At 38.2% G+C, this 27,197-nt stretch overlaps 1 protein-coding gene across 3 annotated transcripts in view; it reads right to left on the bottom strand.

Annotated features, from left to right (window-relative positions):
• Positions 1-13,596: 13,596 nt before the first annotated feature.
• SLAIN2 (SLAIN motif family member 2) overlaps positions 13,597-27,197 on the bottom strand; it is a 75,144-nt gene continuing 61,543 nt past the window's right edge. For all 3 annotated transcript variants that reach the window (XM_015096491.3, XM_015096492.3, XM_027970983.2), the window contains 2 exons: positions 18,089-18,407; positions 13,597-16,609 (listed from right to left, as the gene is read on the bottom strand). In XM_015096491.3, the coding sequence (XP_014951977.1) occupies positions 16,543-16,609; positions 18,089-18,407 (386 nt within the window). In that variant the 3' untranslated portion in view covers positions 13,597-16,542. The remainder of the gene's footprint in view (positions 16,610-18,088; positions 18,408-27,197) is intronic.

Raw genomic sequence — 27,197 nt, 5'->3', positions numbered from 1 at the left:
CTGCAGCATTATTTATAATAACGAAGCTCTGGAAGCTACCTAAGTGTCCATCAATGGATAAATGGCTAAAGAAAATATGTATAAACATATACATACACAATGGAGTATTACTCAGCTATAAAAAAGAAGGAAACCTTGCCATGTGCAGTAGCATGGATGGGCCTTGAGGACATTATATTAACTGAAATAAGTCAGCCAGAGAAAGACGAATATTGTATGATCTCACTTATATGTGGTATCCAAAACAAAACAAACCGAAGTATGAACAAACAAACTGAGTTCATGGATATAGACAACAGATTGCTGATTACCAGAGGTGCAGAGGGGAAGTGGGAGGTAGTGTGGGAAGTGGGTGAAATGGGTGAAGGGGATTAAAGAGTGGAAACCCAGTTATAAAATAAATAAGTTGTAGATATATAATGTACAACTTGGGGACTATAGCTAATAATATTGTATTGTATATTTGAAAGTTGCTATAGCTAATAATCAGAGAAGGCAATGGCACCCCACTCCAGTACTCTTGCCTGGAAAATCCCATGGATGGAGGAGCCTGGTGGGCTGCAGTCCATGGGGTCACTAAGAGTTGGACACAACTGAGTGACTTCAGTTTCACTTTTCACTTTCATGTATTGGAGAAGGAAATGGCAACCCACTCCAGTGTTCTTGCCTGGAGAATCCCAGGGACGGGGGAGCCTGGCGGGCTGCCGTCTATGGGGTTGCACAGAGTCGGACATGACTGAAGTGACTTAGCAGCAGCAGCAGCAGCAGCAGCATAGCTAATAATTCTGTATTGCATATTTGAAAGTTGCTAAAAGAATAGAACTTGGAAGTTTTCTTCACAAGAAAAATTTGTAACTATGTATAGTGATGAATGTTAACTAGATTTACTATGGTGGTCATTTTGCAATGTATACAAATATCAAATCATTATGTCATATACCTGAAATGAATATAATGCTACATGTCAATTGTATCTAAATACAAATAAAAACAGATTAATAAAAGAGAAAGTTAGTGTTAAAAAGAACTCTTTTTTGGTATATATGAGTCTACCTGGTTTGGTGGCATCTACAAGAGAATAATCTACAAGTACTTCATTTTATCTAAAAGATAAAGTTTAAGTATAAATACTCTTAACTAGCTGCTGACCAAGTTGCCAATTCTCAAAGAAAGCTTTCCCTCTCCCCCACAGTTTTCTGGAGTGTATATTAAAACAAGGATGTCTAACATAGAAAATCAAGTTTTCTAATTAAAACTTTTTCATGTTACTTTAAAGGAATTAAGACAAAGATAAGGGATTTTACAGGTTTTGCTTACACTTTAGTAGTCATAGTCTCTTTTATTTACTATAAACCAACACGTATAACTTGATTATGAAATTATATTATCAGAAGTATTTTTTTCTCAGTGCACAGCTTAGGGCTGTGCAGAGTAAGTTAAACCTACAGAAGCCTTTCTGGCTTGCTGAAGAACGAAAATGTTTGGAAAATTTTAGTATTTAGGTTAAAAATTTCATCATGCTCACCTTACCTCTAAGAGAATAGTTGTATTATAAAACAAAAACACAATCAGTATTCTGAAAAGGAAGAAGAAAATATGCCACATGAGGTTTTTTCTATTTTCTTCAGCTTCATGTTTTCTTGTCCAGTAAAAACTTCTTCTTCTTCTATTTATGTAAATCACCGTTTTTTTGTTTTTTTTTTTGGAGCAAAACAGACTATTAGGAAATAAATTCATATATATTAGGTTGGTGACAATGTAATTTTTGTTTTTGCATTGTTGAAATTTGCCATTTGGTATTGATTTTAATGAGCATTTCTCACTATTTTTTTTTGCTAATGACTTATTATTTGCTGTGTATTTTATATTTATTTTACACTATGGAAATGCTGCTAGACAAGAAGCAAATTCGAGTGATTTTCTAAGAAGGTGGGTTGTAAAGCAGCAGAGACAACTCCCAACATCAACAATGCACTTGGCCCAGGAACTGCTAACAAACATACAATGCAGTGGTGGTTCAAGGAGTTTTGCAAAGGAGATGAGAGCCTTGAAGATGAGGAGTGTAGTGGCCAGCCATCAGAAGTTGACAGTGACCAACTGAGAGCTTGGTCACTGTAGCTGACCTTAACTACATAAGAAGTTGCCAAAGAAATCAATGTCAACCATTCTACAGTCGTTGGGCATTTGAAGCAAATTGGAATGGTGAAAAAGCTCGATAAGTGGGTGCCTCGTGAACCGACTGAAAATTTAAAAAAATCATTTTGAAGTGTTGTCTTCTCTTATTCTACACAACCTCGAACCATTTCTCGATGGGATTGTGATGTATGATGAAAAGTGGATTTTATACAGCAACCAGAGATGACCAGCTCAGGGGATGGACTGAGAAGAAGCTCTAAAGCACTTCCCAAAGCCAAACTTGCACCAAAAAAATATCATGGTCACTGTTGTTGGTCTGATCCATTACAGCTTTCTGAATCCTGGTGAATCCATTACATCTGAGAAGTTTGCTCAGCAAATTGATGAGATGCAGTGAGAACTGCAACAGCTGCAGCTGGCACTGGTCAACAGAAAGGGCCCAATTCTCCGAGACAACACCTGACCGCAAATAGCACAACCAACGCTTCAAAAGTTGAATGAATTGGGCTACAGAGTTTTGCCTCACCCACCATATTCACCTGACTGCTTGCCAACTGACTACCACTTAAAGCATCTCGACAACTTTATGTTTCCACAACCAGGAGGAGGCAGAAAATGCTTTCCAAGAGTTCACTGAATCCTGAAGCATGCATTTTTATGCTATAGGAATAAGCAAACATTTCTCATTGGCAAAAATGTGTTGACTGTAATGGTCATTTTGATTAATAAAGGCGTATTTGAGCCTAGTTATAATGATTCAAAATTTAAGATTTGAAACCGCAGTTACTTTTATACCAACCTAAGAAATTTACACTTTCTGGCAAAGGAAGAAAAATGCAAAGCATATGACAAAGCACAAAGGTCTTATAATCAAAAGGGCCACCCTCAGTTCCTCAAGAGACACAATGATCTTCCAGGTACTGCATTCTAGAATAAAGTTGTTACAATGGGCCCTTATACAGGGGATGTTGAACCACAGAATGAACAATGCCCTTGATAATTTTACACCAGAGAGAAGTAGCTTTTGTGGTTGTTCTTCATAAAACTCTGGATAAAGCCCAAAGCACAACGCTAAAGAAAAATTTAGGAAAGTGACTTTCATGGCCCAAATATCTAAGAGCATGTCCCACGAACCAGATTCTATTCATTTAACTAAAAGTCAGGTAAGTTTTTGGCGAGATTTGGAGAAGTCAGAAGAAGAGCTACGTTTCTCCTACTTTTTGAGAAAGCATTGGGTGTACATATGCACATGGTGAAGAATTCAGAAGCACAAGAAAGATTTCTGGTGAAATGAATGTTTTTACTAAACAGAGTCCCTAGTTCCCCTCTCCAGAGGTCAGTCATCAGTTTCTTTTGTTTTCCTCTAGAGGAAATCATTGCTAATCAAGTGAATAGCACAAACAAGCCTCTTTTTGCCACAAACGGCATTGTTTGGTACTTCGTTTTTGCTTCTAACTCTGTATCTTGGGTATCATGCCACATAATTATACAGAGCTCTTATATCTTGGTCTTCCTAATTGGCTGCATGATATTTCAGTGAATAATGTATCATAATTTAACCAGTGTCCTATTGGTTGTCATTCAAGTTCAGCCTTTGCCACAAGTAACACTATAATAAAGGTCCTATATGCACAACTACATAAACACATGTGCAGGTATAAGATACATTCTTGGAAATCACTGTGTGTGCTTAGTTGCTTCAGTCATGTCCAACTCCATGCCACCCTATGGACTGTCACCCACCAGGCTCCTCTGTCCATGGGATTCTCCAGGCAAGAATAGTGGAGTAGCTTGGCATGCCCTCCTCTGCGGGATCTTCCTGACCCAGGAATTGAACCTCTTACATCTCCTACATCTCCTGCATTAGCAGGCAGGCTCTTTACCACTAGCACCACTTGGGAAGCCCTGGAAATCACTCTATCTACATTTTAACCTACACTGCAAATTTTGTTCAGTGTTACAAACTGCTCTCAAGACATTCTCGCCAACAATGCGTTCATTCAAGATTTAAGTGCTTACAATGTGCTAGGCACTGTTCTAGGCACTTGATGTACAATGATAAATCAAAGATCTCTGCTCCTGTGAAGCTTATATTGTGAGTGTGAGAGAGAGAGAGACAGAGACACAAACAGAAAGACAGAGGGGTTACAAAGAATGACTCTGAAGTTTTCATCCTGTTGCCATCAGCCAAGATGGATACAGGCTTGCAAGATCAGAAGTTTGTTTTCGCACATATACACCCTGAGATTTCTACTGGATTTCCAAGTGAAGATACTGAATCAGCAGATGGGTACATAAATCTTGAGTTCAGGAAATGGGTCTGAATCTAGACACATAATAGATGATTTCTCTAGTCAAGGCTATGGTTTTTCCAGTGGTCACGATGGATGTGAGAGTTGGACTGTGAAGAAGGCTGAGTGCCGAAGAATTGATGCTTTTGAACTGCGGTGTTGGAGAAGACTCTTGAGAGTCCCTTGGACTGCAAGGAGATCCAACCAGTCCATTCTGAAGGAGATCAGCCCTGGGTGTTCTTTTGGAAGGAATGATGCTGGAGCTGAAACTCCAGTACTTTGGCCACCTCATGCAGAGCTTCATTGGAAAAGACTCTGATGCTGGGAGGGATTGGGGGCAGGAGGAGAAGGGGACGACAGAGGATGAGATGGCTGGATGGTATCACTGACTCAATGGACATGAGTCTGAGTGAATTCCGGGAGTTGGTGATGGACAGGGAGGCCTGGCGTGCTGTGATTCATGGGGTTGCAGAGTCGGACATGACTGAGCGACTGAACTGAACTGAAGCCAAGAACCATTGAGTGAGTATAGACAGAGAAGTGGACCAAGGATTGGGACTTTCTGTGCTGTGCTTAGTTGCTCAGTCGTGTCTGACTCTTTGCGACCCCATGAACAGTAGCCCGACAGGCTCCTCTGTCCATAGAATTCTCCAGGCCAGAATACTGGAGTGGGTAGTTGTTCCGTCTCCAGGGTATCTTCCCAACTTAGGGATTGAACCCAGGTCTCCCACATTGCAGGTAGATTCTTTATCATCTGAGCCACCAAAGAAGCCCAAGATTATGGAGTGGTAGCCTATCCCTTTTCCAGGGGAACTTCCTGACCTAGGAATCGAAGTGGGGTCTCCTGCATTGCAGGTGGATTCTTTACCAGCTGAGCTACTAGGGAAGCCCTGGATTGGGCCTTGGGACACATCAAATTAATAGCTGCAATTTAAAAATTGAGATACACTTGGTAAAACTGATAAGGGAGGAGAAGTGGGAGAGGGATAGGGAGAGGGAGAATGTACAAAACCCCAAATATCAATACAAGAAATGAAAGGGATATCACATTGTATTATTCATTCATTAAAAAGAACCATGAAAAACTTCACTCAAAATTATTTTTACTTATCTAGGATACATGGACTAGGTAGCCTTTCCCTTCTCCAGGGACATCTTCCCAACCCAGGGATCGAACCCAGGTCTCCCACATTGCAGGCAGATTCTTTATCAGTTGAGCCACCAGGGATTCCCAGAGACAACTCCTACTAATCAGTTAAAGAAAGCTCAATAGAAAATCAGAGAAAAACAAATACTGTATGTGAATACATAATAAGGGATGTAGAAAAATGGTACAGATGAACCGGATATGTGGACACAGGTAAGAGGGGAAGGTGAGCAGGATGAACAGGGAGATTAGAATTGACATATATACACTACCATGCACAAAATACATCAGCTAGTGGGAACCTTCTGTATAGCACAGGGCGCTCGGTTCAGTGCTCTGTGATGACCCCGAGTGGTGGGGATGCGAGGGTGGGAGGAAGGTCTCAGAGGGAGGGGCATATGTATACATACAGCTGATTCACTTCATTGTACAGCAGAAACTAACACAGCGTTGTATACTCACATAAAAAGAAAATAAAACCAGGCAAGTTCTCGGAACAAATTTCAAGAGGATATCCAAATGATCAACAAGCATGTGAAAAAGAACACAACCATCATGAACTATCAAAGAAATGAAAACTAAACCCACAGAGAGATCACAGTGTACTCTGAATGACTAAAGTAAAGGGAAAAAGGTAAAAATATAGTAAAAAGGACGGTCAATACCAAACACTAGCAAGGATGTGGAGCAATGGAACATTCATACACTGTGGGTAAGAATGGGAGCTGACACAACACTGTGGAAAACAGCCTGGAAAACATCTGTTGATGCTGAACACGTGCACATCCCTTTACCTAGCAATTCCACTTATAAACGTAAGTGCATCAAACAGAAGCGCATGCACATGTACAAGAAAGTTCACAGCAGTCCTTTGACTTCACTGATTTCCTCAATTGTTTTTGAGTTCAGTCTCACTGAAGTCTGCTCTTAAATTTTTTTCCTTTGGCTTCTCTTTGTAGTTTCTTAAGGTAAATGCTTAGATAGTTGATTTGAGATCTCTTATCAGTTTCCTGTTGCTGCTGTAACAAATTACCACAAACTTAGTGGCTTCAGCTCAGTTTAGTTCAGTCGCTCAGTCGTGTCCGACTCTGCGACTCCATGAATTGCAGCACACCAGGCCTCCCTGTCCATCACCAACTCCTGGAGTTCACTCAAACGCACGTCCATCGAGTCGGTGATGCCATCCAGCCATCTCATCCTCTGTTGTCCCCTTCTCCTCCTGCCCCCAATCCCTCCCAGCATCAGAATCTTTTCCAATGAGTCAACTCTTCGCATGAGGCAGCCAAAGGGGATGAAAGAGGAAAATGGTTGGATAGCATCACCAACTCAATGGACATGGGTTTGGGTGGACCCTGGGAGTTGGTGTTGGACAGGAAGGCCTGGTGTGCTGTGGTTCATGGGGTTGCAGAGTCAGACACGACTGAGTGACTGAACTGAATGAACATTTATGCTGCTTTTCCTTTGTTCTTGTAGTTCTAAATTTCCCTCTGGCATCACTGTCTTCAAGTCTGCAGATTTTATATAAAGTCTTATTTTTCCCTCACCGGAAAATGTCATTTTGCTGTAATTACTGTCCAGTGTGTAGAAGTTTGAATTGATTATTCTTTTTCACCTTATTCTAAAGGTCTTATTCACTATTTTACGGACTCACAGAAATCTGTGATCATTTAAATTGTTGTTCTACCATACGTAATGCGTTTCAATCTGGCTGCTTTCAAGACTTTTCTCCTTTATCTCTGGTGTCAGCACTGTAATTGTCTGTATGTGTATTTCTGAGTTTTTGCTTTTTGAGTTATGAAGTTTAATTCACTTCGTTGTCTTAGTGTGGTTTTATCTTATCAACCCAGATAGGTTCAGTTAACTGAGATTCTTGAAATCTGTTAAGTTTATGTCTTTCATCAAATTTGGGAACTTTCATTCATTACTTCTTCAAATAATTGTTCTGTACCTATCTCTTTCTCTTCCTTTCTGGTATCCTAACACTGGTGTGCTAGAGCCAGCTTATGAACAAACTCTCGGAATGGAACTCATTCGTATGTAGGGGGCTTACTGTAAGGCTCCACAGAGAAGAGGCAGAGAGATCAGGAGGGGTATAATCAAGGAGCATGGGTTCTAGAGTGCGGGCTCAGCAGTTGGGACTGATGGGCTTATCTGCTCCATGGCACATGGCATCTTCCCAGACTAGGGATTGAGCCCGTCTCCCCTGCACTGGCAGGCAGATTCTTAAATCACTGGGCCATCACGGAAGTCCCTACAAATGACTTCTTTTTGAGAGCCAGAGTCCAGTGAAACAAATGTTGGGCCTTTTGATACTGGTCCTCTGGTTCCTGAGGCTCTGCTTATTCTTCCAATCTTTTGTTGCTCTGCTCTCCAGGTTTAATAAATTCTATTGATCTTTCTTCAGTATCACTGACTTTCCTGTCATCTTTAGTTAGCTATTGGATCCATCTAGCAACTTTTTAAAACTTCAGATTATTTTTTCAGTTCTAAAATTTCCATTAAAAAAATTCCACTTTGTTGAGAGATTCTACAGTTTCATTCATCTCAAGGGTGTTTTCCTTTATCTCATGTTATAATGGCTGCCTTAAAATCTGAAAATTCTAACATCTGGACCATCTTGGTGTTGACATTTACTATCTTAACTTCTTCAGAATTAATCTCATTTCTCTGGTTCTTTGTATGTTGAATAATTGTGGATTATATGTTAAATTGAACATTATTTAGACTCCGCTGCTGCTGCTGCTGCTAAGTCACTTCAGTCGTGTCCGACTCTGTGTGACCCCAGAGACAGCAGCCCACCAGGCTCCCTCATCCCTGGGATTCTCCAGGCAAGAACACTGGAGTGGGTTACCATTTCCTTCTCCAATGCATGAAAGTGAAAAGTGAAAGTGAAGTCGCTCAGTTGTGTCTGACCCTCAGCGACCCCATGCACTGCAGCCTTCCAGGCTCCTCCGTCCATGGGATTTTCCAGGCAAGAGTACTAGAGTGGGGTGCCACTGCCTTCTCCTTAGGTCCTGTTAAAATGTTCCGGAGAATGTTGATTTTGTTTATTTAAACAACCAACCCAGACAAGTTCAGAATGCAAGTTCTGTTTCATCTTCTGCAGCCTGTGGTTCCAGTGTCAGTTTAGTTTACAAAGGTTTTGTTACGCTGTGTGGGATCAACCTCACACATGCACTGCTCAGTAGTTATGCTGTGTCATAATTAGCGGTTTAAATTAGTTCAGTTCTCAAAGGCTTTGCTGTGCTGCTTTGGGTCTGAGTATGTGTAGTGCAGGGGTAAGCTTAGAGCTTACACTGATTAGTTTGGATTAAATCACAATAAAGGACCCCTTTCTCTGGGCTCTCTTCCTAGTTTCCTCCTTACCCCAAAGGGTGCCTTTGCTTTTCCTCTGACCAGATACAAAGGTTCTCTCAGAATTTTAACTCCATCACTATCACTGGGCAGTTGCCACAACTCAGTTCACCTTTAGGACAAAAAGTAGAGAAAAATGGAGATTACTCTCACTCTTTAGACTGCTGAGGTTCTTTTTCCATTTTCTCTATCAGAAAAATAGGGGTTCCATCAATTTTAACTGTTGGCACTGCTTACTACCAGGGCTTAATGGGGTGCTTAACAGCGACAAATCATGAAAGAAAAGCAAAAGTCCCCAACAAGCTCTAGCTTCCAAGAGCTTTTTTTTTCCCCCTTTTTTTGGGGGAAGGTGGGCAGGGTTCCTTTCATAGGTTTTCCCTCAGAATTTTCTCTGGTTTAACCTATCAGAGGAGCCATCATGACAGCTCTGCTGGGTGCCTTCTCTGAGGACAGGGCCAAGACAAAAGAGAAAAAACCACTCATTTCTCTGAGTCTCTTCTCCAGGTCTGAGGCTCCTCCCAGACCACCTGCTTTTGTTTGTATTTCTGTGTCCACAGGTAGGTACCTTATGCATTTTGTCCAAAATTTTTAGTTGTCAGTAGGAAAAAAAAGCTTTTGAGAGCTTGCTCTGTCTCAATTATCTCTGAAGTCCAAATCTGCAATATTTTTAAGAGACTTAAACTGGAAACAACCCAATTGCTCTTCAACATTAGAATGGACAAATTGTGATATATACAATGGCATATGACAATTAGAATGAACACACTACAATAACATCAATATGCGTGAATTTCACATTATCTTTGCTGTTTAGTTCTTGAGTCAGAGAAATACCATTTTTAGCCTTTAATCAAAATGACAGGCAGAAAAAAATTAGTGTCTGGTTTGTTGTTCAGTTGCTAAATTGTGTCCGAGTCTTTGCGACTCCATGGACTATAGCACACCAGGCTTCCCTGTCCTTCACTATTTCTCAGAGTTTGCTCAAACTCATGTCCATTGAGTCAGTGATGCCATCCAACCACCTCATCCTCTGTTGCCCCCTTCTTCTACTGCCCTCTATTTTTCCCAGCATCAGGGTCTTTTCCAATGAGTCGGCTCTTTGCATCAGGTGGCCAAAGTACTGGAGCTTCAGCTTCTCTGGTTACATTTAGATAAAGTTCAAAAATAGGCAAAACTTAAATTATAATGTTGGAAGTCAGGACACCTGTTATCTTTGAAGAGGAAGGAAGTAGTGATTGGCAGACGGCATTAGGAGAGCTTTTTGGGTACTCTTAAGAGTCTAACTCTTGCCTGCATGGTGGTTATACATGCAGCCACTTAGTAATTCACTCAGCTGAACATTTGTTTTGTACACTTTTCTGTACATATTCTATGTGCCAATTTAAAAAACACATTAACTCTTCCTTCAGGTGGCAGATGACAGAACCTTAGTTTAAGCCAATCTGTGTATTAAGGGGAACTTATAATAAGGATACGAGGTGTTTCGTGGAATTCAAGGTCAGGAATGATACTGGGCTGCATGAACATGAACCAAGGGATCCAATACTATCAGAACCTGCCCTCTCACCACAAATGTAGTGAGGAAACATGACCACTGACATGAAACCACCATTCTATATGGTACACACAGACATTTTTGGTGTGTACCTATTGTTTTGTTTACTCAAGACAAGGCTTACTTACTGGAGACAGCACCACTTTTAGGGAAAATGGTCATCCCTCATCCTATCCATATGGTTTCTCACAAGAGATACATGTTTTTTACTTAACCCCAATCACCTGCCATAGTCAACAAGCCCAGTAATGGGCACCTGACCTGTGCTGGGGAACACTATTCCTAGATGTTTTATTTTTGGGGCCAGCGCTCTATTTTTAAATAGGCATGCTTGGGGTAGGGTGCAGAAATCTGCATTTTAACAGCTTGTCAGATGATTCTGAAGTTTGAGGACTGTAATCTAGACTATCTTGATTCTTTATTTGGCTGTGCCCATTTTTTCAGAGGTGTTTTGTTTTGAAACTGGAATTGTATTCAACCAAACCTGTCAATTCATGGCTTGGTAGGCTGTGTGTGTATGTTGGGGTGGGGGGGGGGGTGGGGGGCTCAAGTGTTAAGAAAAGAAACTATATAAAGAATATGAAAATACAGATGTGGGAAAATTTGGGAATATTTGTACATTTTTCCTGGAACTTTTTCCTCCCCTAGCAGAATCCATCTGAATGATAGGGGTCCTCAGTGACCTCAGAGTTAAGAAAAAGTTACAATGTCAATCATGAATATGATCCCAATTTCATTGGGTGGGTGGGTGGGGGGGACAACATCCTTAAATTTAAGTGGCTTATTACCTATGGAGTAAGTGCTTTTTCTTCTTTATAAATTTCCTCTATTCCTCTATTTTTCTGTAATAAACATAATTTTTCATAAAGACAGCTGATGGTATGAAGATACAGTGTACGTGTTTATTTTTAATCAAGGAATATCTATAATAAGGAACCGAGAAATATGTCAAGCTTTCAACAAGCAGTTAATGTACACCTCTGCTTCAAGAGGAAACTCATGTCAGTATTGTATAAGTGAAAAAAGTATTTCCTCATCTCAAACAGAAGACTTCTTACCCTTCCACTTAATACAGGTTTCCCACTACTGAAGTTGAGAGCGTTCCTATGAAACTTTCCTGAGCTGGAATGGCATAAAGTGAAGAAACAATTATCTGAGGACACAGCTTGCTAACAGAGACACAAATCAAGTACAGCACAGATGCTCACATGGTTCCAAGCTACGGTGGCTTGAGACGCTGAGTAGCTCCTGGTGCAGGGGCTTCACGGGTTGGGCTCACTGTTCCCTGCAAAATAAACACTGAACACTATTTTTGCTTTCACCTTTTTTTGTAAAAGCAAAAATCCTCTTTGAACTTCTTTTGGTTAGTAAAAAGAGGTACAAATTGGTCTTTCAAAAAAGTGAAGTGGCACACAGTGAACCTTTGAAATGTGGGAGATACCTGTTATTTTATAACCATGCTAAGGTCAGCACTTAAATCTTTATTTCTGGGAGGAGAGATTGCAGGATCCAAAGGTAAAATGTGGGATCATTTCCCCTTTTATGTTTCTTAGTATGTTCAGTTAAGTAAAAAGTAATGAGCCTATTATTTTCAAAATCATTAGAAACAAAGCTTTCTTCCCCTCTATCTAAAAAGAAAACACGGAAGTTACCCAGTGTAAAGAACTGGTTTGAAATTAGAATACAGTTAACACTTTTAACTGAGTTGTATTAAGAGAGGTCCATGAGGAAAATTTGTTCCATTTTTTACCAGTAAACAGAAGGCCGTTTCATTTGCTAAGACTTATTCAGGATCATTAAAAATATGTTAGTGGTGCTAACTTTGGCTTCATGCTCATATGAACACACTTTTTTCCTCCAAGTTAGTTTCACTATCATTTATTTTGCTTTTGTAGCTCAAAGCTAAGCTTGGATATAGCAAATAATTCACAAGAACCACCATATATATTTTTGTGTTGTACTGGGTATATAAAAAGCTTAAGTAAACTTTTCATTCATGAATTTACAAGTATAATGACATTCAATTTTAAATGATTCTTTAAAAAAAGATTCTTAAAAGCTTTTAGATTGACTCGGGAGAGAAAGTCAAGCATGAAAGTGTCATGTCTCTACAACTCATTAGTGAGACCAATTTTAACACAGAGAATGGTGAAAACTTCCAAAAGGGATGGAGGGAACTAATAACACAGTATACAATTCTCGATTTTTTTTTCCATTCACCCATAAAAGAAAGATGCACATGATCAACTAAATAAATATGCATCCTGCTGCTGCTGCTGCTAAGTCGCTTCAGTCGTGTCCGACTCTGTGTGACCCCCTAGACAGCAGCCCACCAGGCTCTGCCGCCCCTGGGATTCTCCAGGCAAGAACACTGGAGTGGGTTGCCATTTCCTTCTCCAAGGCATGAAAGTGAAAAGTGAAAGTGAAGTCGCTCAGTCGTGTCCGACTCTTCGAGACCCCATGGACGGCAGCCCACCAGACTCCTCCGTCCGTGGGATTTTCCAGGCAAGAGTACTGGAGTGGGGTGCCATTGGATTTGGTTTGAAAAGGTATTAATTTCCTCTTCTGGATACTTTTTTTAAGGTTGTTTTTAAAAAAGGATTTATTTGACTGCACTGGGTCAGTGTTCTGGCACGTGGGATCTTCCATTGTGGCACGTGGACTTCACAGCATGTGGGATCCCAGCTCTCTGACCAGAGATCGAACCCCTATCCTCTGCATTGCAAAGGGAATTTTTAACCACCGGACCACCAGGGGAAGTCCCTGGATCCTCTTACATAATGGTGTTTTTGCTAGTTTATGTATGCTATCTTTTTTTAACTAGACAACAATTCACAGCAAGTTAAAAAGTTATAGGAATGTACCAGTTTTGAGTAAACTACAAATTTCACCCATCAAAATCCATATATGAAGTAATTAGGACAGAGAGAATACAGCGTGATATATTCCAACCTCACAGAGATCAAGTCCAAAGGGACAATGTGACTTGGGTTGCGTTTAGGAAAAAAAAAATCAACTGAGATATTTATTATTACCAATTGTAAGCAACTGGCGAAAAGGAGGGTAGATCTTACCGTACCCAGAAATTAATAAAACACTTGAAAAAACAAATATAAATTTAATAATAAACATTACGGTCAGGTTGTTTATTAAGGAGGCAACCACACATACAAGTTCGGCTATAGAAATGTTTGCAAATCAAACTTCATGTGATCTAAAAGGACCATGCGTAATGTCAAAAATGGACACCTGTACATTCAATAAAAAGTTAAATATACATAGTCTAGATCATTCTAGAGTTATACAAACATCTGGGGACACATATGTATCTTATTTCCTTCAGAAAAACGTTTTTATAAAAGTGATGTATTGAGATAATAATTTTAAAAGTATCTGACAATTATGAATGGTCCCCAGTATTACAAAATGTGATTCTCAGGGTATGAAAACCAAAAAAAGCCAACCCTTCAGAGTGCTTTATATTATACAAACAAGTTTTGTAGAAAAATGATCCAGCAAATGCTTGAGTTAAGAATATTTATATTTTTCCAATTCTTTACACTTTTATTAACACACTTACAAAAAATAACATTCAAACACTGAAAAATTAAATAACTTTGGAAGCAGAGCTCATAGCTTTCTGCTCACATATAAGTGACAATTCTGGGCTGTTGGCACAAAAAAATAATCAACATTCATAAAACCCTTACTACTATATATCAAACATAAGTTAAAATCATAGGCACTAGTTTATCAAATCCACATTTCATCTGTAAGAGTAACCACAGCGAATCCTTATATTTTTCCCAAACAGAAAAATTGGCAATACACAAAGGCTTTTAGTAAAAAGGCAATTTTTCTCTTTAGGAAACTAAAAGCCAATAGTCTGTGGTAGTATAACAGCAGGTAAAATAATACTTTACCTAACTCAGATCCATCATGTTCTTAACAAGTGATGAAAATTTTAATTAAAGAAAAATAGACATTTTTTTTTCTGATGCAGCCATTAAAAAAAAAGTTAAATAACCTGAATATTCCTTTTGAAACTGATAATCTAACTTAAAAATGTAATGGGTGTTTTATAAGAGTTAAAATTCCTTTTAATTATTAGATTGCAGCATTTTTTTTTTTTTTACAATGTTGCACTGAAAACTGAGACCTATTTTTCCTTTTGTGTATACGTGGTTTAAAAGAGACAGTGGCTAGTTCTTTTACTTACTTAGATTTTTACAAGAGATACCCCTCTACCCAAAACAGATGCATTATCTTCCTCTGAAAAGCAACATTTTAAAGTTCATCATTATATGTGGAATTCTGGCGCCATCCTTTCCTGACCCACTCCCATCACCCTCAAATCCAAGAATAAAATTTCTTCCTTGCATTATACACCAAAATACACTAGCACTGGCAGTTTAAACTTCCAGCAGCTGTGCTAACTGAATGACTCCTTACTGGTCAAGCTAATAAAGACTACCATGGTGTCCATCATGGCAGAACAGCAGTCTTGATCTTAAAAGTTTTATCCTTCTTTCAATCTATAAACCTCAGTACTATCCTGAATATAAGCTTCCCATTTCTCTCTCAATTTCTTTTGCCAACTTACAGAATGTCTTTGACTAACAGAAGATGAACGTATATTCAAATATCTAAAATCCTTTAATGACCTGACTGCCAATATTTTAGAGCTCTACAAATTAAATATTTAAAAACAGACCTCACCATGAAAAAATGAGAAATCTGCAGAAGATGGAAGCTTTAGTCTAGTAATAGTCAAATAAAATCCAAATTAGTTATTTCTAGGATATACATAAGGGCCATCACAGAGCAAGTGTTTAACAGGTTAGAGTCATATGTAGTAGGTTTCATTTGTACCCCCAAATGCAAAAACTGACGTCAGACAGAATCTAAAAGGGACAGTATTTTCAAAGGGTGTGATGAAACAGTTGCTCAGTTTAAGCAGATCAACTTAAATAGGATTCAGCAGGCTATAATTTCCCATCACATAATAGGCTGCTAGGTCAATTAATAGTAACAATACAACTGTCATTACCAGAGTTTTTGAACATTAGTGCATAGATTACACCCCCTCCCCCTTATCGTATGGTTTTGTTCCAGGTTATAAGCACTGAAGTGGTGTTATTTTTATCAAGAATAAAGACACATACTACTTGCTCTTTCCCATCATGGAAACCTGCTAATAAAAACAAGATCTCTTAGTCCTGTAACAGATAACAGCATGTGAAGAAGTTGGCTTCAATAGCAAAGGCTATCTTTCCTGAGCCAGGAGCTATAAAGTTTAGAAAGATTGTACAACTGATATTAAGCCCTTTTGGCAATCAAAACAAACACACAAAAGTCTGATGTGTCAATGCAACATGATGGATGCACGGTCAACACTATCTGGTGGTGGTGATATGTGAGCTACATCCAAAACTTAAGATTAAACAAAATGACAATTTTTCTAATGAATCTGCAAAAATAATTTATAGGATTCTCCCAAATTTAGGTATTGTGTTTTAAATCTCTAGCCCAGGTTTCTTCCCACCCTGTCCCCTTCCATCTCAATCTAGTTTCCTGGAGTACTAGTGAAACGTTTTAGATAATTAGTCAGAATATTAGTTCTCATTAACACAAATATTTATTGATACTATGTATACAGTAACTTAGGTTGAACGTGAAGTTTTGGATAGCTAGAATTCACCTTGTGCACAAAGGTATGCTCTCATTTACAGATGGGCATTTCTCTTTGGCATCCATTGGTTTTTTGCCCAGATATTGGCCTCTGTCAAATATTAAAAAATCAATTTAGTTGCTATTAAATAAAACTAAAAGTGATTCCATGGAGAGTGATTGTATGATTACCAAACACATCTGATGTTAAATGTCATTAAAGTGCTGTTTGATCATCTCTGTCAATTTGTGCTAATTAAGACAGAGAGGGCTGGGATTTTATAAATCCCAAGAGTCTTATCTGAACAGTCTGCATATAAAAGTTGTCTTTTAGTCTGGTGGAGGGGTATCCATGAAGCTGTGGACCTCTGCATTCTTGTTTTTGCTGGTCAATAACAGCCATCTTTCCAACTGTCATCTTTCATGCTGCCATAGGTTTTAGGAGCTGGCAAGGATCTGAAATAAAGCAATTTTACAAAATGATTTGCAAGGTTTTATGGAACATTACCATGCTATCTTCCATGCATATCAATTACTTTGTAGGTTGCAACACAATCCAATGTTCCAGGGGACTGCCGAGATCAAAGCTCTAAACAGCTATCAGCATAACCATTCTAGATCAGGCACGTCCACAACTTTTAAGTTTTACTGGGCATCAGGTAACTGCACTAACCTCTTTTTTGTTAACATAGCCACTGTAGTAAGAGAAAAGACTGTCTTGTCTTTTCCAACCAAATGGATCACTAAACTTATTACTTACTTATTTGAGGGGTAAACTGATGAATGTGTTATTAGTGGCACAGTGTCACCATCGTTAGAGAGGCAAAATGGGATAGTGCTTAAAAGGACTCTGAAGTCAGACATACTTGGAACTGTAGGTCTTACTAGTTGAAGTCTCAGGCAAATTACTTAACTTCATTAAATTTTAATATTCTCTGAAAAATAAGCATAATAACAGTACCTATATGTCTAATGCTATAGTAAAAATTCAGTAAGGTGTTCATGTGTGTGCTAAGTCGCTGTAGCCGTGTCCGACTCTCCAACCCTATGGACTGAAGCCCGCCAGGCTCCTCTGTCCATGAGATTCTCCAGGCAAGAATACTGGAGTGGGTTGCCATTTTTTCCTCCAAGGAATCATCCTGACTTAGGGATTGAAAAACTGTTGTACTCTACTGAACTCAAAAGTGTAATATATTATCTTAGAATAAAAGAAGTATGGTTAATTCAGTTTCAATGCTTAAGGCACAAAAGCACTTTTTTCATGCAAATAAATATTTCAAGTTTAACACATTCAACACAAAATGATGGTGGTAAGCACATTCCTTACCACCATATGTGAAAGGTACAGATATGACTACATATATGTGACTCCCAATCTGGGTAGGCTCAGAATCATCTGAAGATTAAACAAACAAATTTAAAAACAGCATACCTACAGATTTGGGGCTTCACACCAGATCTACTTTGTGGGCAAAACTCAGGCCTCTATATTTACATAAATTCCACAGAAGATTCTGAACTGTAGTGAGATTTGAAAACCAACCTCCTGGATTACACACTCAGACCTGACAGCTAAAGTTTTATCTTAAATCTCATTGTAGGTTCTACTATGTTTTAATATCTTTACTGAATATCATTATATTCAAAATGAACAAATACCACAACTAGATGGAGTGGTTCTAACAATTTTTCCTAGGAATTCACCAAGATGCTTGATCAAACCAGGCATCTGGGCAAATTTAATCTGAATCAAAGTGATATAATACCCCAATGTCCCAAGTGAGAATTTCTTGAAAGTAATGTTTTATTCAAATTTTAATGATTTTAGTGGGAACCCACTAGGACTCCTGATCTTCACTATCAGAACTGAAGGTAATTCCCGTCTACCCACTTTCCTATACTCAAGAAAGTCAAAACAGAGTATTTGCCACTTACCTGCGAACAGGCTGTGCAAGTTTGCTGCGAGGCACTGGTATACCCCCAGCAGAAGGGGCACTGGGTCTGGGCAAGCCACTTCTCATCACAGTTGTCCCTGCAGGTCTGGTTAGAGTAGTGCTGTTGATATTGCTGGGAGGATTTGCTGGGGCTGTGTTCTGAACCATGGGAGGCCCAGGTGAGGAAGTGGTTTGCATGAGCTGTGTTGTTTCTTGGCTACCAGGAGAACCAGAGCCATGGTTACTAAATGCTTTTACTGGTTGCCGGAGAGCCAAAGGAGACGGTGCTGCAGGGGAGCGGAATTTACCTGGAGAAGGTACTGCAGAATGGCAAAGAAAAATCAATGTTTTCAGTGGAAATCAAGTGCAAGTGAAACTGCTGCTTTATGACTGGGCACCAGTACATCTGTATTCCTGAAAATTCACTCTAGAGAAATGCAAGGAGTAAAGAATATTTCTGGGGTAATATATACATTTACATAAAGATCACTAGCAGCTCTTAAGTAACCAAGTCCTTACTCAGAGGACTGTAACTATCCTTGATAGCAGTGTTTTAATTTTTAACTAGGTCAGCTAGGAATCCACAATAACGGAAGAGACACTGCAGCATTCTGTTTCAGCATGGCAACCAACCCAAGCCACATTCTAGAGGTGAAAAAAGTGCTGGCTACTAGACGGTTGACTGGAATTTCAAACACACTTTCCCCTCAAAGAAACAATCATGTAAACATGTTATCAAGTATCTGGAAAGTAAGTCCTCTCTCATCCACAGTGTAACTTAAAATTTAGAAACTGAACCTGCTTCTACTGTGCTTCAGCAAGTAGGGAAGTTAAAATCTAGGAGCACATCAAGAACTATATGAAGTCATAGGATAGACATGGTATGTTTTGCTGGAATGTCAATTCTACTAAGTAGTTAAAGACATTATTAAAATAAGTAATGATACACAGAAGAATTAAATGTGCAATTGAAGTAATTTTTGTCAAAATAAGACTTCAAAATAAATTTTATTATTGTGGTGGTCCCTTAGCATTGTAAGCTCAGATGTTGAGGGATTCATTCATCCTTTCCTGCTTATTCTATTTGGATAAATCACCTCTGGAAGGTTTCTTCAAATACCTATGAATGCCTACATATAATATAAATAAAAAATATTACCTTAACATGCTTTCCTAACAAAGAACTCTGGGGTGGGGGTTCAGAGTGAATGATAGATGGGAGTAAGGGAGGAGAGTTCAGAGGAAAAGGGAGAAAGAAATCAGTCACCCTATTCTCTCTCAACCTGCATTACTTTGCCTAAGATATCAATAGAGAGAAAGCTTGACTATGTACCAAAATCCCAAGGAACATTAAAAGGAGGGGAGAGGGGCCCAAGCACCATTCCCAGAAAATCTAGTTTGGAATGAAATCAATATACTTATTTTAAAACCATAATAGGAGCTTCCAACCATGTTGACAAAAACAGGGCTTACCCTCCTGCTATAAGCACCTCTATAATTTGGGTAAGATACATAAAAACGATTTTCAAATATTGAACAACAGGCAGTACAGGACTGTAATTCCTGAGAGAAGGAAAATAAACGTGATGAGCTCTCAGGCTTTTTAAGGGGAAGGGGATGGCAGTGGATTTTTTGGATTATAGAATAAGGAGGAGGATCCAGAGAATATCAAAATTATCTTGCTAAATTGAGGAGACAAAAATTGGAATCTGAGGGGCAAAGCACCTTAGAGGAGGGAGGTGCTCCAGAAGACCTCTATAACTCAGGTCTGTTTGAACCTCTGCCTGAATATTGAGCTGTGCATGCACCAAGTAAAGCTCCGTAAGACTGAGCAAAGAAGGCATGTAGTAAACTGAACAGTTTCCAAAGCTTTTACAGGACTAGGATACGTTTGAGTTTCAACCAGTTAGAGCAGAGAATCCTTGCCAAATATTCAGGACAATCAGGGGACACTCTAAAAGATATAAACTAGTTCTAGACTAAAACAACTCTAAATCCACTCTAACAAAACTCAACAAAAAGCCACTAAAGCAGGGATCAGCAAGTTACCACTCATGGGAAACTAAAATGCTTTTGTAAATAAAGTTTTATTAGAATATGGCAACATTCATATGTTTATATTTCTTGTCTATGGCTGCTTTCCAGCTACAAAGTGTAGTTAACAGTTACAATAGAGACCATATCACCCATGATCCTAAAATATTTACTATCTGGTCCTTTAAGAAAATGTTTGCTGATCCTTGCTAGAAGGATCACACTAATCTATAAATAACTGTTTGCCAGAATAAAGTCCACACTATTTAAAATTAGATAACAAAATCCAGCATACAACATAAAACTTCACAATGTCTACTAACCAATAAAAACCAGTAGACATATAAAGAAACTATAAAGTGATAACCAAAACTAGGCTAAAAATTAGTCAGGAGAAACAGATTAAGAAGTCACAGGGATGACTGAGCTACTGAACTACTGTAATAGTTTATAAAAACTATTACATACAAGCTTAAGGATATAAAAAATATATAAACATGAGATGAGAATTAAAGATTTTTTGAAGAGCTAGATAGAACTTTTTAAAAAAAACTTTAGGAATTCTATTCTTCTTCTTATTTTTGGCTGCACCCTGTGGCTTGTGGAGAGAAAACAGACTAAAAAAAAAAAATCTCCCAAGGCAATAAACATAAAAGTGAAAACAAACAAATAGGACATAATCAAACTTACAAGCTTTTGTATAACAAAGGAAACCATAAACAAAATGAATAAACAACTTAAAGAATGGTATAACATATTTACAAATGAGGCGACAAACAAGGGCTTAATTTCCAAAATATACAAACAGCTCGTATAGCTGAACAGCCAAAAACAACCAACCAATTGAAAAATGGGCAGGAGACCTACCTAGACATTTCTCCAAAGAAGACATACAGATGGGCAATGCACACATGAAAAGATACTCAACATCACTAATCATTAGAAAAATTCAAATCAAATCTATAATGAGGTATCACCTCACACCCATCAGAAAGGCCATAATAAAAAACTCCACAAAATAATAAATGTTGGAGATGGTGTGGAGAAAAAGGAACCCTCCTACACTTTTGGTGGGAATGTAAATTGATGCAGCCACTATGGAAAACAGTACAGAGGATCTTCAAAAAATTAAAAACAGATCATATGATCCAGCAATCCCACTCCCAGGCAAACATCAGACAAAACCACAATTCAAAAAGATAAATGCAGTCCTATGTTCATAGCAGAACTATTCACAATAGCAAAGACCTGGAAACAACCTGAATATCTATCAACAGATGAATGGATAAACAAGATGTGTTACATATACACAATAGAATCCTACTCAGTTGTAAAAAAAAGAATGAAATAATGCCATTTGCAGCCACATGGATGAACTTAGAGATAACCAGACTAAGTGAAAAATGTTAGAAAAAGAAAGACAAATACCATAAATCACTTACATGTGGAATGTAAAATATGACACAAACAACCCTATGTATGAAACAGAAACAGACACAGAGAAGAGACCTGTGGCTGCCAAGGGGGAATGAAGTCGGGGGAGGGATGGATTAGGAGTTTCAGATCAGCAGAGGCAAACCATTATATATAGAATGGATAACCAACAGGATTCTACTGCATAGCACAGGGAACTACATTCAATATCCTGTGATAAAACCATAATTAAAAAGAATTTTTAAAAATGTACATATATGTATAACTGAATCACTTTGTTGTACAGCAGAAATTAACACAGCATTGTAAACCAACTGTTTATAGTTCAATAGAGAAAAAGAAAGAAGGAAATGAACAGAATTTTCAGGGACCTGTAGGGTTACAAGAGGCTTAGATCTGTATGTCACTGGAGTACTAGGAAGAAAGGAGAAAGAGAGGACAAAAAGTATGGTGGGAAACAATGACTTCCGTGTATGAAAACTCACCATATTTGCTAAAGGACATAAACCTGCAGATTCAAAAAACTAAGAGAACACTAAACTAGATAAATCCAAAGCAATCCATGTCAAAACACATCACAGTTAAACTTTTGAACATGAAACACAATAAAAACCTTGAAGTCAGAGAGAGAGATAACACATAACCTACAGGGGAAGATGAATTTTTAATAACAGTGGACTTCTCAACATAATCCACAGAGATTAGAAGGAAAGTGGCATAAATTTGTCAAGAGTTGAAAGAAAAGAAATGTCAACCCGGAATCCTATACCCAGAGAAAATATCCTAGAAAAATTAAGGGAAAATCAAGACATTCTCAAGACAAAAAAACCAAGACAATGTGTGGGCAGCAGACCCATTTCCTCCCCACTACCCTGCCAAAAAAACCCAGCTGAACAAGTTCTATAAACAGGCAGAAAATGATAAGATGGAACCCTGGAATACCAGAAAGGAAGAAAGAAAAAGGTAAACAAAAATATAGGCAGACTCACAGGCTTTCCCTCTCCTTGAGTTTTCAAAATTATATTTCCAGGTTGAAGAAAAATTTGTAATATTAATGGCATTGGAAATATTAAAGTAAATATTTAAGACAACTACAAATAGGGTGAGGGTAAAGATACAGGAAAAAAGGTAAGGTTTACATACTTGAACTGATAAAATGATAACATCAACAGTGAAGTGAAGTGAAAGTCACTCAGTTGTGTCTGACTCTGTGACCCCATGGACTATACAGTCCATGCAATTCTCCAGGCCAGAATACTGGAGTGGGTAGCCTTTCCCTTCTCCACAGGACCTTCCCAACCCAGAGATCGAATCCAGGTCTCCCGCACTGCAGGCAGATTCTTTACCAGCTGAGCCACAAGGGAAGCCCAAGAATACTGGAGTGGGTAACCTATCCCTTCTCCAGTGGATCTTCCCAACCCAGGAATCAAACCAGGGTCTCCTGCATTGCAGGCGGATTCTTTACCAACTGAACTATGAGATACTGATATGTATATATGATGTTATGCATATATAATGTAATACAGCCACTATTACTGCACAATAACTATGCAAATATATGCACTCAAAAACACTACATTTAAGTCATTTGTGGTTGCCATAGTGGAGAGAGAAAATCAGACAAAGTTGGTCAAAAGGTACAAACTTCCAATTATAAGACTAGTAAGTACCAGGGATATAATGTATTGATAGAACTTAATTAACTGCTGTATGTTATATATGAAAGTTGTTAAAAGAGTGAATCTTAAGATTTTTTGGTTTTGTAGCTGCATGAGATGATGGATGTTCACTAAACTTAATTGGCTATCATTTCATAATGTATGGAAATCAAAATCATTATGTTGTATACCTTATATATATACAGTGTTATATGCCAATTACATCTCAATAAAACTGAAAGGGAAAAAACACTGTAAGTCAAGATGGAATTCCAAAGAATGTTCAAGTAACCCACAGGAATGTAAGAAAAAGAAAACAGATAAATGAAAAATAGGGAAAACAAACAGAAAACAACAAATAAATGGCAGACTTAAGCATATCAATAATTATACGAAACGTAAATGGCCCATCTGTACCAATTATTAAGCCAGATTTGGTAGAAATGCATTTAAAATATAACCTAACTTTATTCTGTCTATAAGAAACTCACTTCAAATATAAAAATATAGGGAGGTTGAAAGTTAAGGGATGGAAAAGATATATCATGCCAACAATACAAAAAGCAAAGCATGATGTTTACAGTAACATCAGACAATTAAAAAGAAAATTACACAGGACAAGGCAGGGTAATACATAATGAAAGCAGGGTCAAATTACCAAGACAAGCCAATCCTAAATATGTACATACTAAAGACAGCTATAAACATGTGAAGGAAAAACTCTGAACTGAAAGGAGAAATAGACAAACCCACAATAGTTGGAGATTTCAACATCTCCCTCTCAACTAATGGAACTAGACAGAAAACAAGCAAGCGTATGTAAAAACTCAACATCACCACCACCAATTATAAGATCTAATTGACATTTATATCAACAGAACAGTCCACTCAACAACAGGAGAAAATACATTCTTTTCAAGTGTCCACAGAAGCCAAGTCAAGATAGAGTACACCCTGGGCCATAAAGCAAACTTCACCAAGTTTTTAAAAAACTGAAATTACAAAGAGTACTTTCTCTGATCATAATATAATGAAATCAATAACTAAAAGGTAACAAAGATTTTAAAAATCACCTGAAAACCAAATAATACACTTGAATAGAAATTTTATAATATATGGAACTGAATAAAAATTAAAATACAAAATATCAAAGTTTGTGGGTCATAATTAGGAAGAAGTCTTACATCAGTAATCTAAGTTCCTATCTTCAAAAACCTAGAAAAAGTAGAGTAAAAAAACTCAAAGCAAGCAGAAGAAAATAATAAAGAGCAAAAATTAATCAGGCTGAAAATAGAAGAGCACAGAAAAAAAAAATCAATGAAACAGAGAGTTCTTTTACAACTGACAAACCTGACAAAATAAAAAGGAGAGAAAATACAAAGTATTAGTATCAGTAGTGAAATGGGATATCACTACAGACCCTGGAGACATTAAAAGGATCACAAGGGAGTACAATTCTACACGTGTTAATCTGACAATTTAGATGAAAAGAACCAACTATTCAAAATGCACAAACTACCATGACTCATCTGGTATGTAACAGATAAACTGAATGGCCATATAATTATTAAGGAAACTGATTACCAACAATGGACTGTCTAGCCAAACTATGGTTTTTCCAGTAGTCATGTATAGCTGTGAGAATTGGACTATAAAGAAAGCTGAGTGCCAAAGATTGGTGCTTTTGAACTGTGGTGTTGGAGAAGACTTTGAGAGTCCTTTGGACTGCAAGGAAATCAAGTCAGCCAATTCTAAAGGAGATCAGTCCTGAATATTCATTCACTGCAAGGACTGATGCTGAAGCTAAAACTCCATTACTTTGGCCACCTGATGTGAAGAACCAACTCCTTAGAAAAGACCCTGCTGCTGGGAAAGATTGAAGGCAGGAGGAGAAGAGGACGACAGAGGATGAGATGGCTGGATGGCATCACCAACACAATGGACATAAGTTTGAGTAGGCTTCAGGAGTTGGTGACAGACAGGAAGGCCTGGCATGCTGCAGTCCATGGGGTCGCAAAGAGTCAGACATGACTGAGCGACTAAACTGAACTGACTGAACTGAATTTCATAACTCGAAATCCTCTGAAAGAGAAACCTCCAGGCATAGACAACTTCACTGAAAAAATCTACCAAATGTTTAAAGAGGAATTAACACCAATTCCATATACTCTCTACCAGAAAAGAGAAGAGGAGAGAATAAATCATAATTAATTCATTTTATGAAATGTCAACCATAATATCAAAACAGAAAAAGACAGTGTCAAAAAAGAAACTTGAAGACCAATACCCCTCAGGAATATGGACATAAAACTCTTAACAAAATATAAACAGAAAGAACTCAGTGATAGATAAAAAAAAATTATACACCATGATCAAGTGGGGTTTTTTCCAGGATGTGAAGATAGTTCAATACTTGAAAATCAATCAACATAATCCTCCACAATTAACAGGCTAAAGAAGAAAAATTACATGAGCCCACCTCTTGATGGAAAAAAGCATTTGACAAAGTTTAACACATATTCATGACAAAATTTTCAGAAAAACATGGAATAGGAACTTCAACTTGATAAAGAGCACCTACAAAAAAATCTACAGCTAACATTATACTTATACTATATAACAATATAAACAATATATAATAATAACCTCAGATATCCAGATACCACCACACTTATGGCAGAAAGCAAAGAACTACAGAGCATCTTGATGAAAGTGAAAGAGGAGAGTGACAAAGTTGGCTTAAAGCTCAACATTCAGAAAACTAAGATTGTGGTATCTGGTCCCATCACTTCACAGGAAATAGATGGGAAACAGTGGAAACAGTGGCTGACTTTAGTTTTTTGGGCTCCAAATTCACTGCAGATGGTGACTGCAGCTTGCTCCTTGCAAGAAAAGTTATGACCAACCTAGACAGCGTATGAAAAAGCAGACACATTACTTTGCCAACAAAGGTCCGTCTAGTCAAAGCTATGGTTTTTCCAGTAGTCATGTATGAATGTGAGAGTTGAACTGTGAAGAAAGCTGAGCGCCAAAGAATTGATGCTTTTGAACTGTGGTGTTGGAGAAGACTTGAGAGTCCCTTGGACTGCAAGGAGATCAAATCAGTCAACCCTAAAGGAAATTAGTCCTGAATATTCACTGCAAGGACTGATGCTGAAGTTGAAATACCAATACTTTGGCCACCTGATGCAAAGAACTGACTCTTTTGAAAAGACCCTGATGCTGGGAAAGATTGAGGGTGGGAGAAGGGGATGACAGAGGATGAGATGGTTGGATGGCATCACCAATGTAAAGGACATGAGTTTGAGTAAACTCTGGGAGTTGGTGATGGACAGGGAGGCCTGGCATATTGCTGTCCATGGGGTTGCAGAGAGTCAGACATGACTGAGCGACTGAACTGAACTGAACATTATACTTAATGAGGAAAGACTGAATGCTTCCCCTCTAAGATCACGAACAAGGTAAGGATATATGCTCTCATCACTCTTATGCAACTCAGTGCTAGAAGTTCCAGTGAGTGCAATAAATAAGAAAAGAAAACAATGGACTTAGATTGGTGCAAACATAACTGAGGTTTTTTACATTGTTGAAACTTGCCATTTGATACTGTAATAGATTCTTAATAAAGGTGGTTATGTTACACATCATTTTAACGCACATTTCTTGCTTTATGCTTTTTGCTAATGACTTATTACTTGTTTTTTATATTTTAGACTATGGAAACGATGTTAGACAAAAAAGCAACTTCAAGTGATTTTCTTATTTAGTTCAAAATGGGTCATAAAGCAGCAGAGACAACTCACAGCATCAACAACACATTTGGCCCAGGAACTGCTAGCGAACATACAGTGCAGTGGTGGTTCAAGAAGTTTCACAAAGGAGATGAGAGCACTGAAGAGGAGGAGCATAGTGACCATCCATTGGAAGATGCCAACTGACAGACACCATCGAAGCTAATCCTCTTACAACTAACCACACGAGAAG

This window comes from Ovis aries, chromosome 6 (genome assembly GCF_016772045.2).
Source record: "Ovis aries strain OAR_USU_Benz2616 breed Rambouillet chromosome 6, ARS-UI_Ramb_v3.0, whole genome shotgun sequence".
NCBI lineage: Eukaryota > Metazoa > Chordata > Mammalia > Artiodactyla > Bovidae > Ovis > Ovis aries.
The sequence above is the reverse complement of the archived record's forward strand: the minus strand, read 5'-3'. Positions and strand labels throughout refer to the sequence as shown.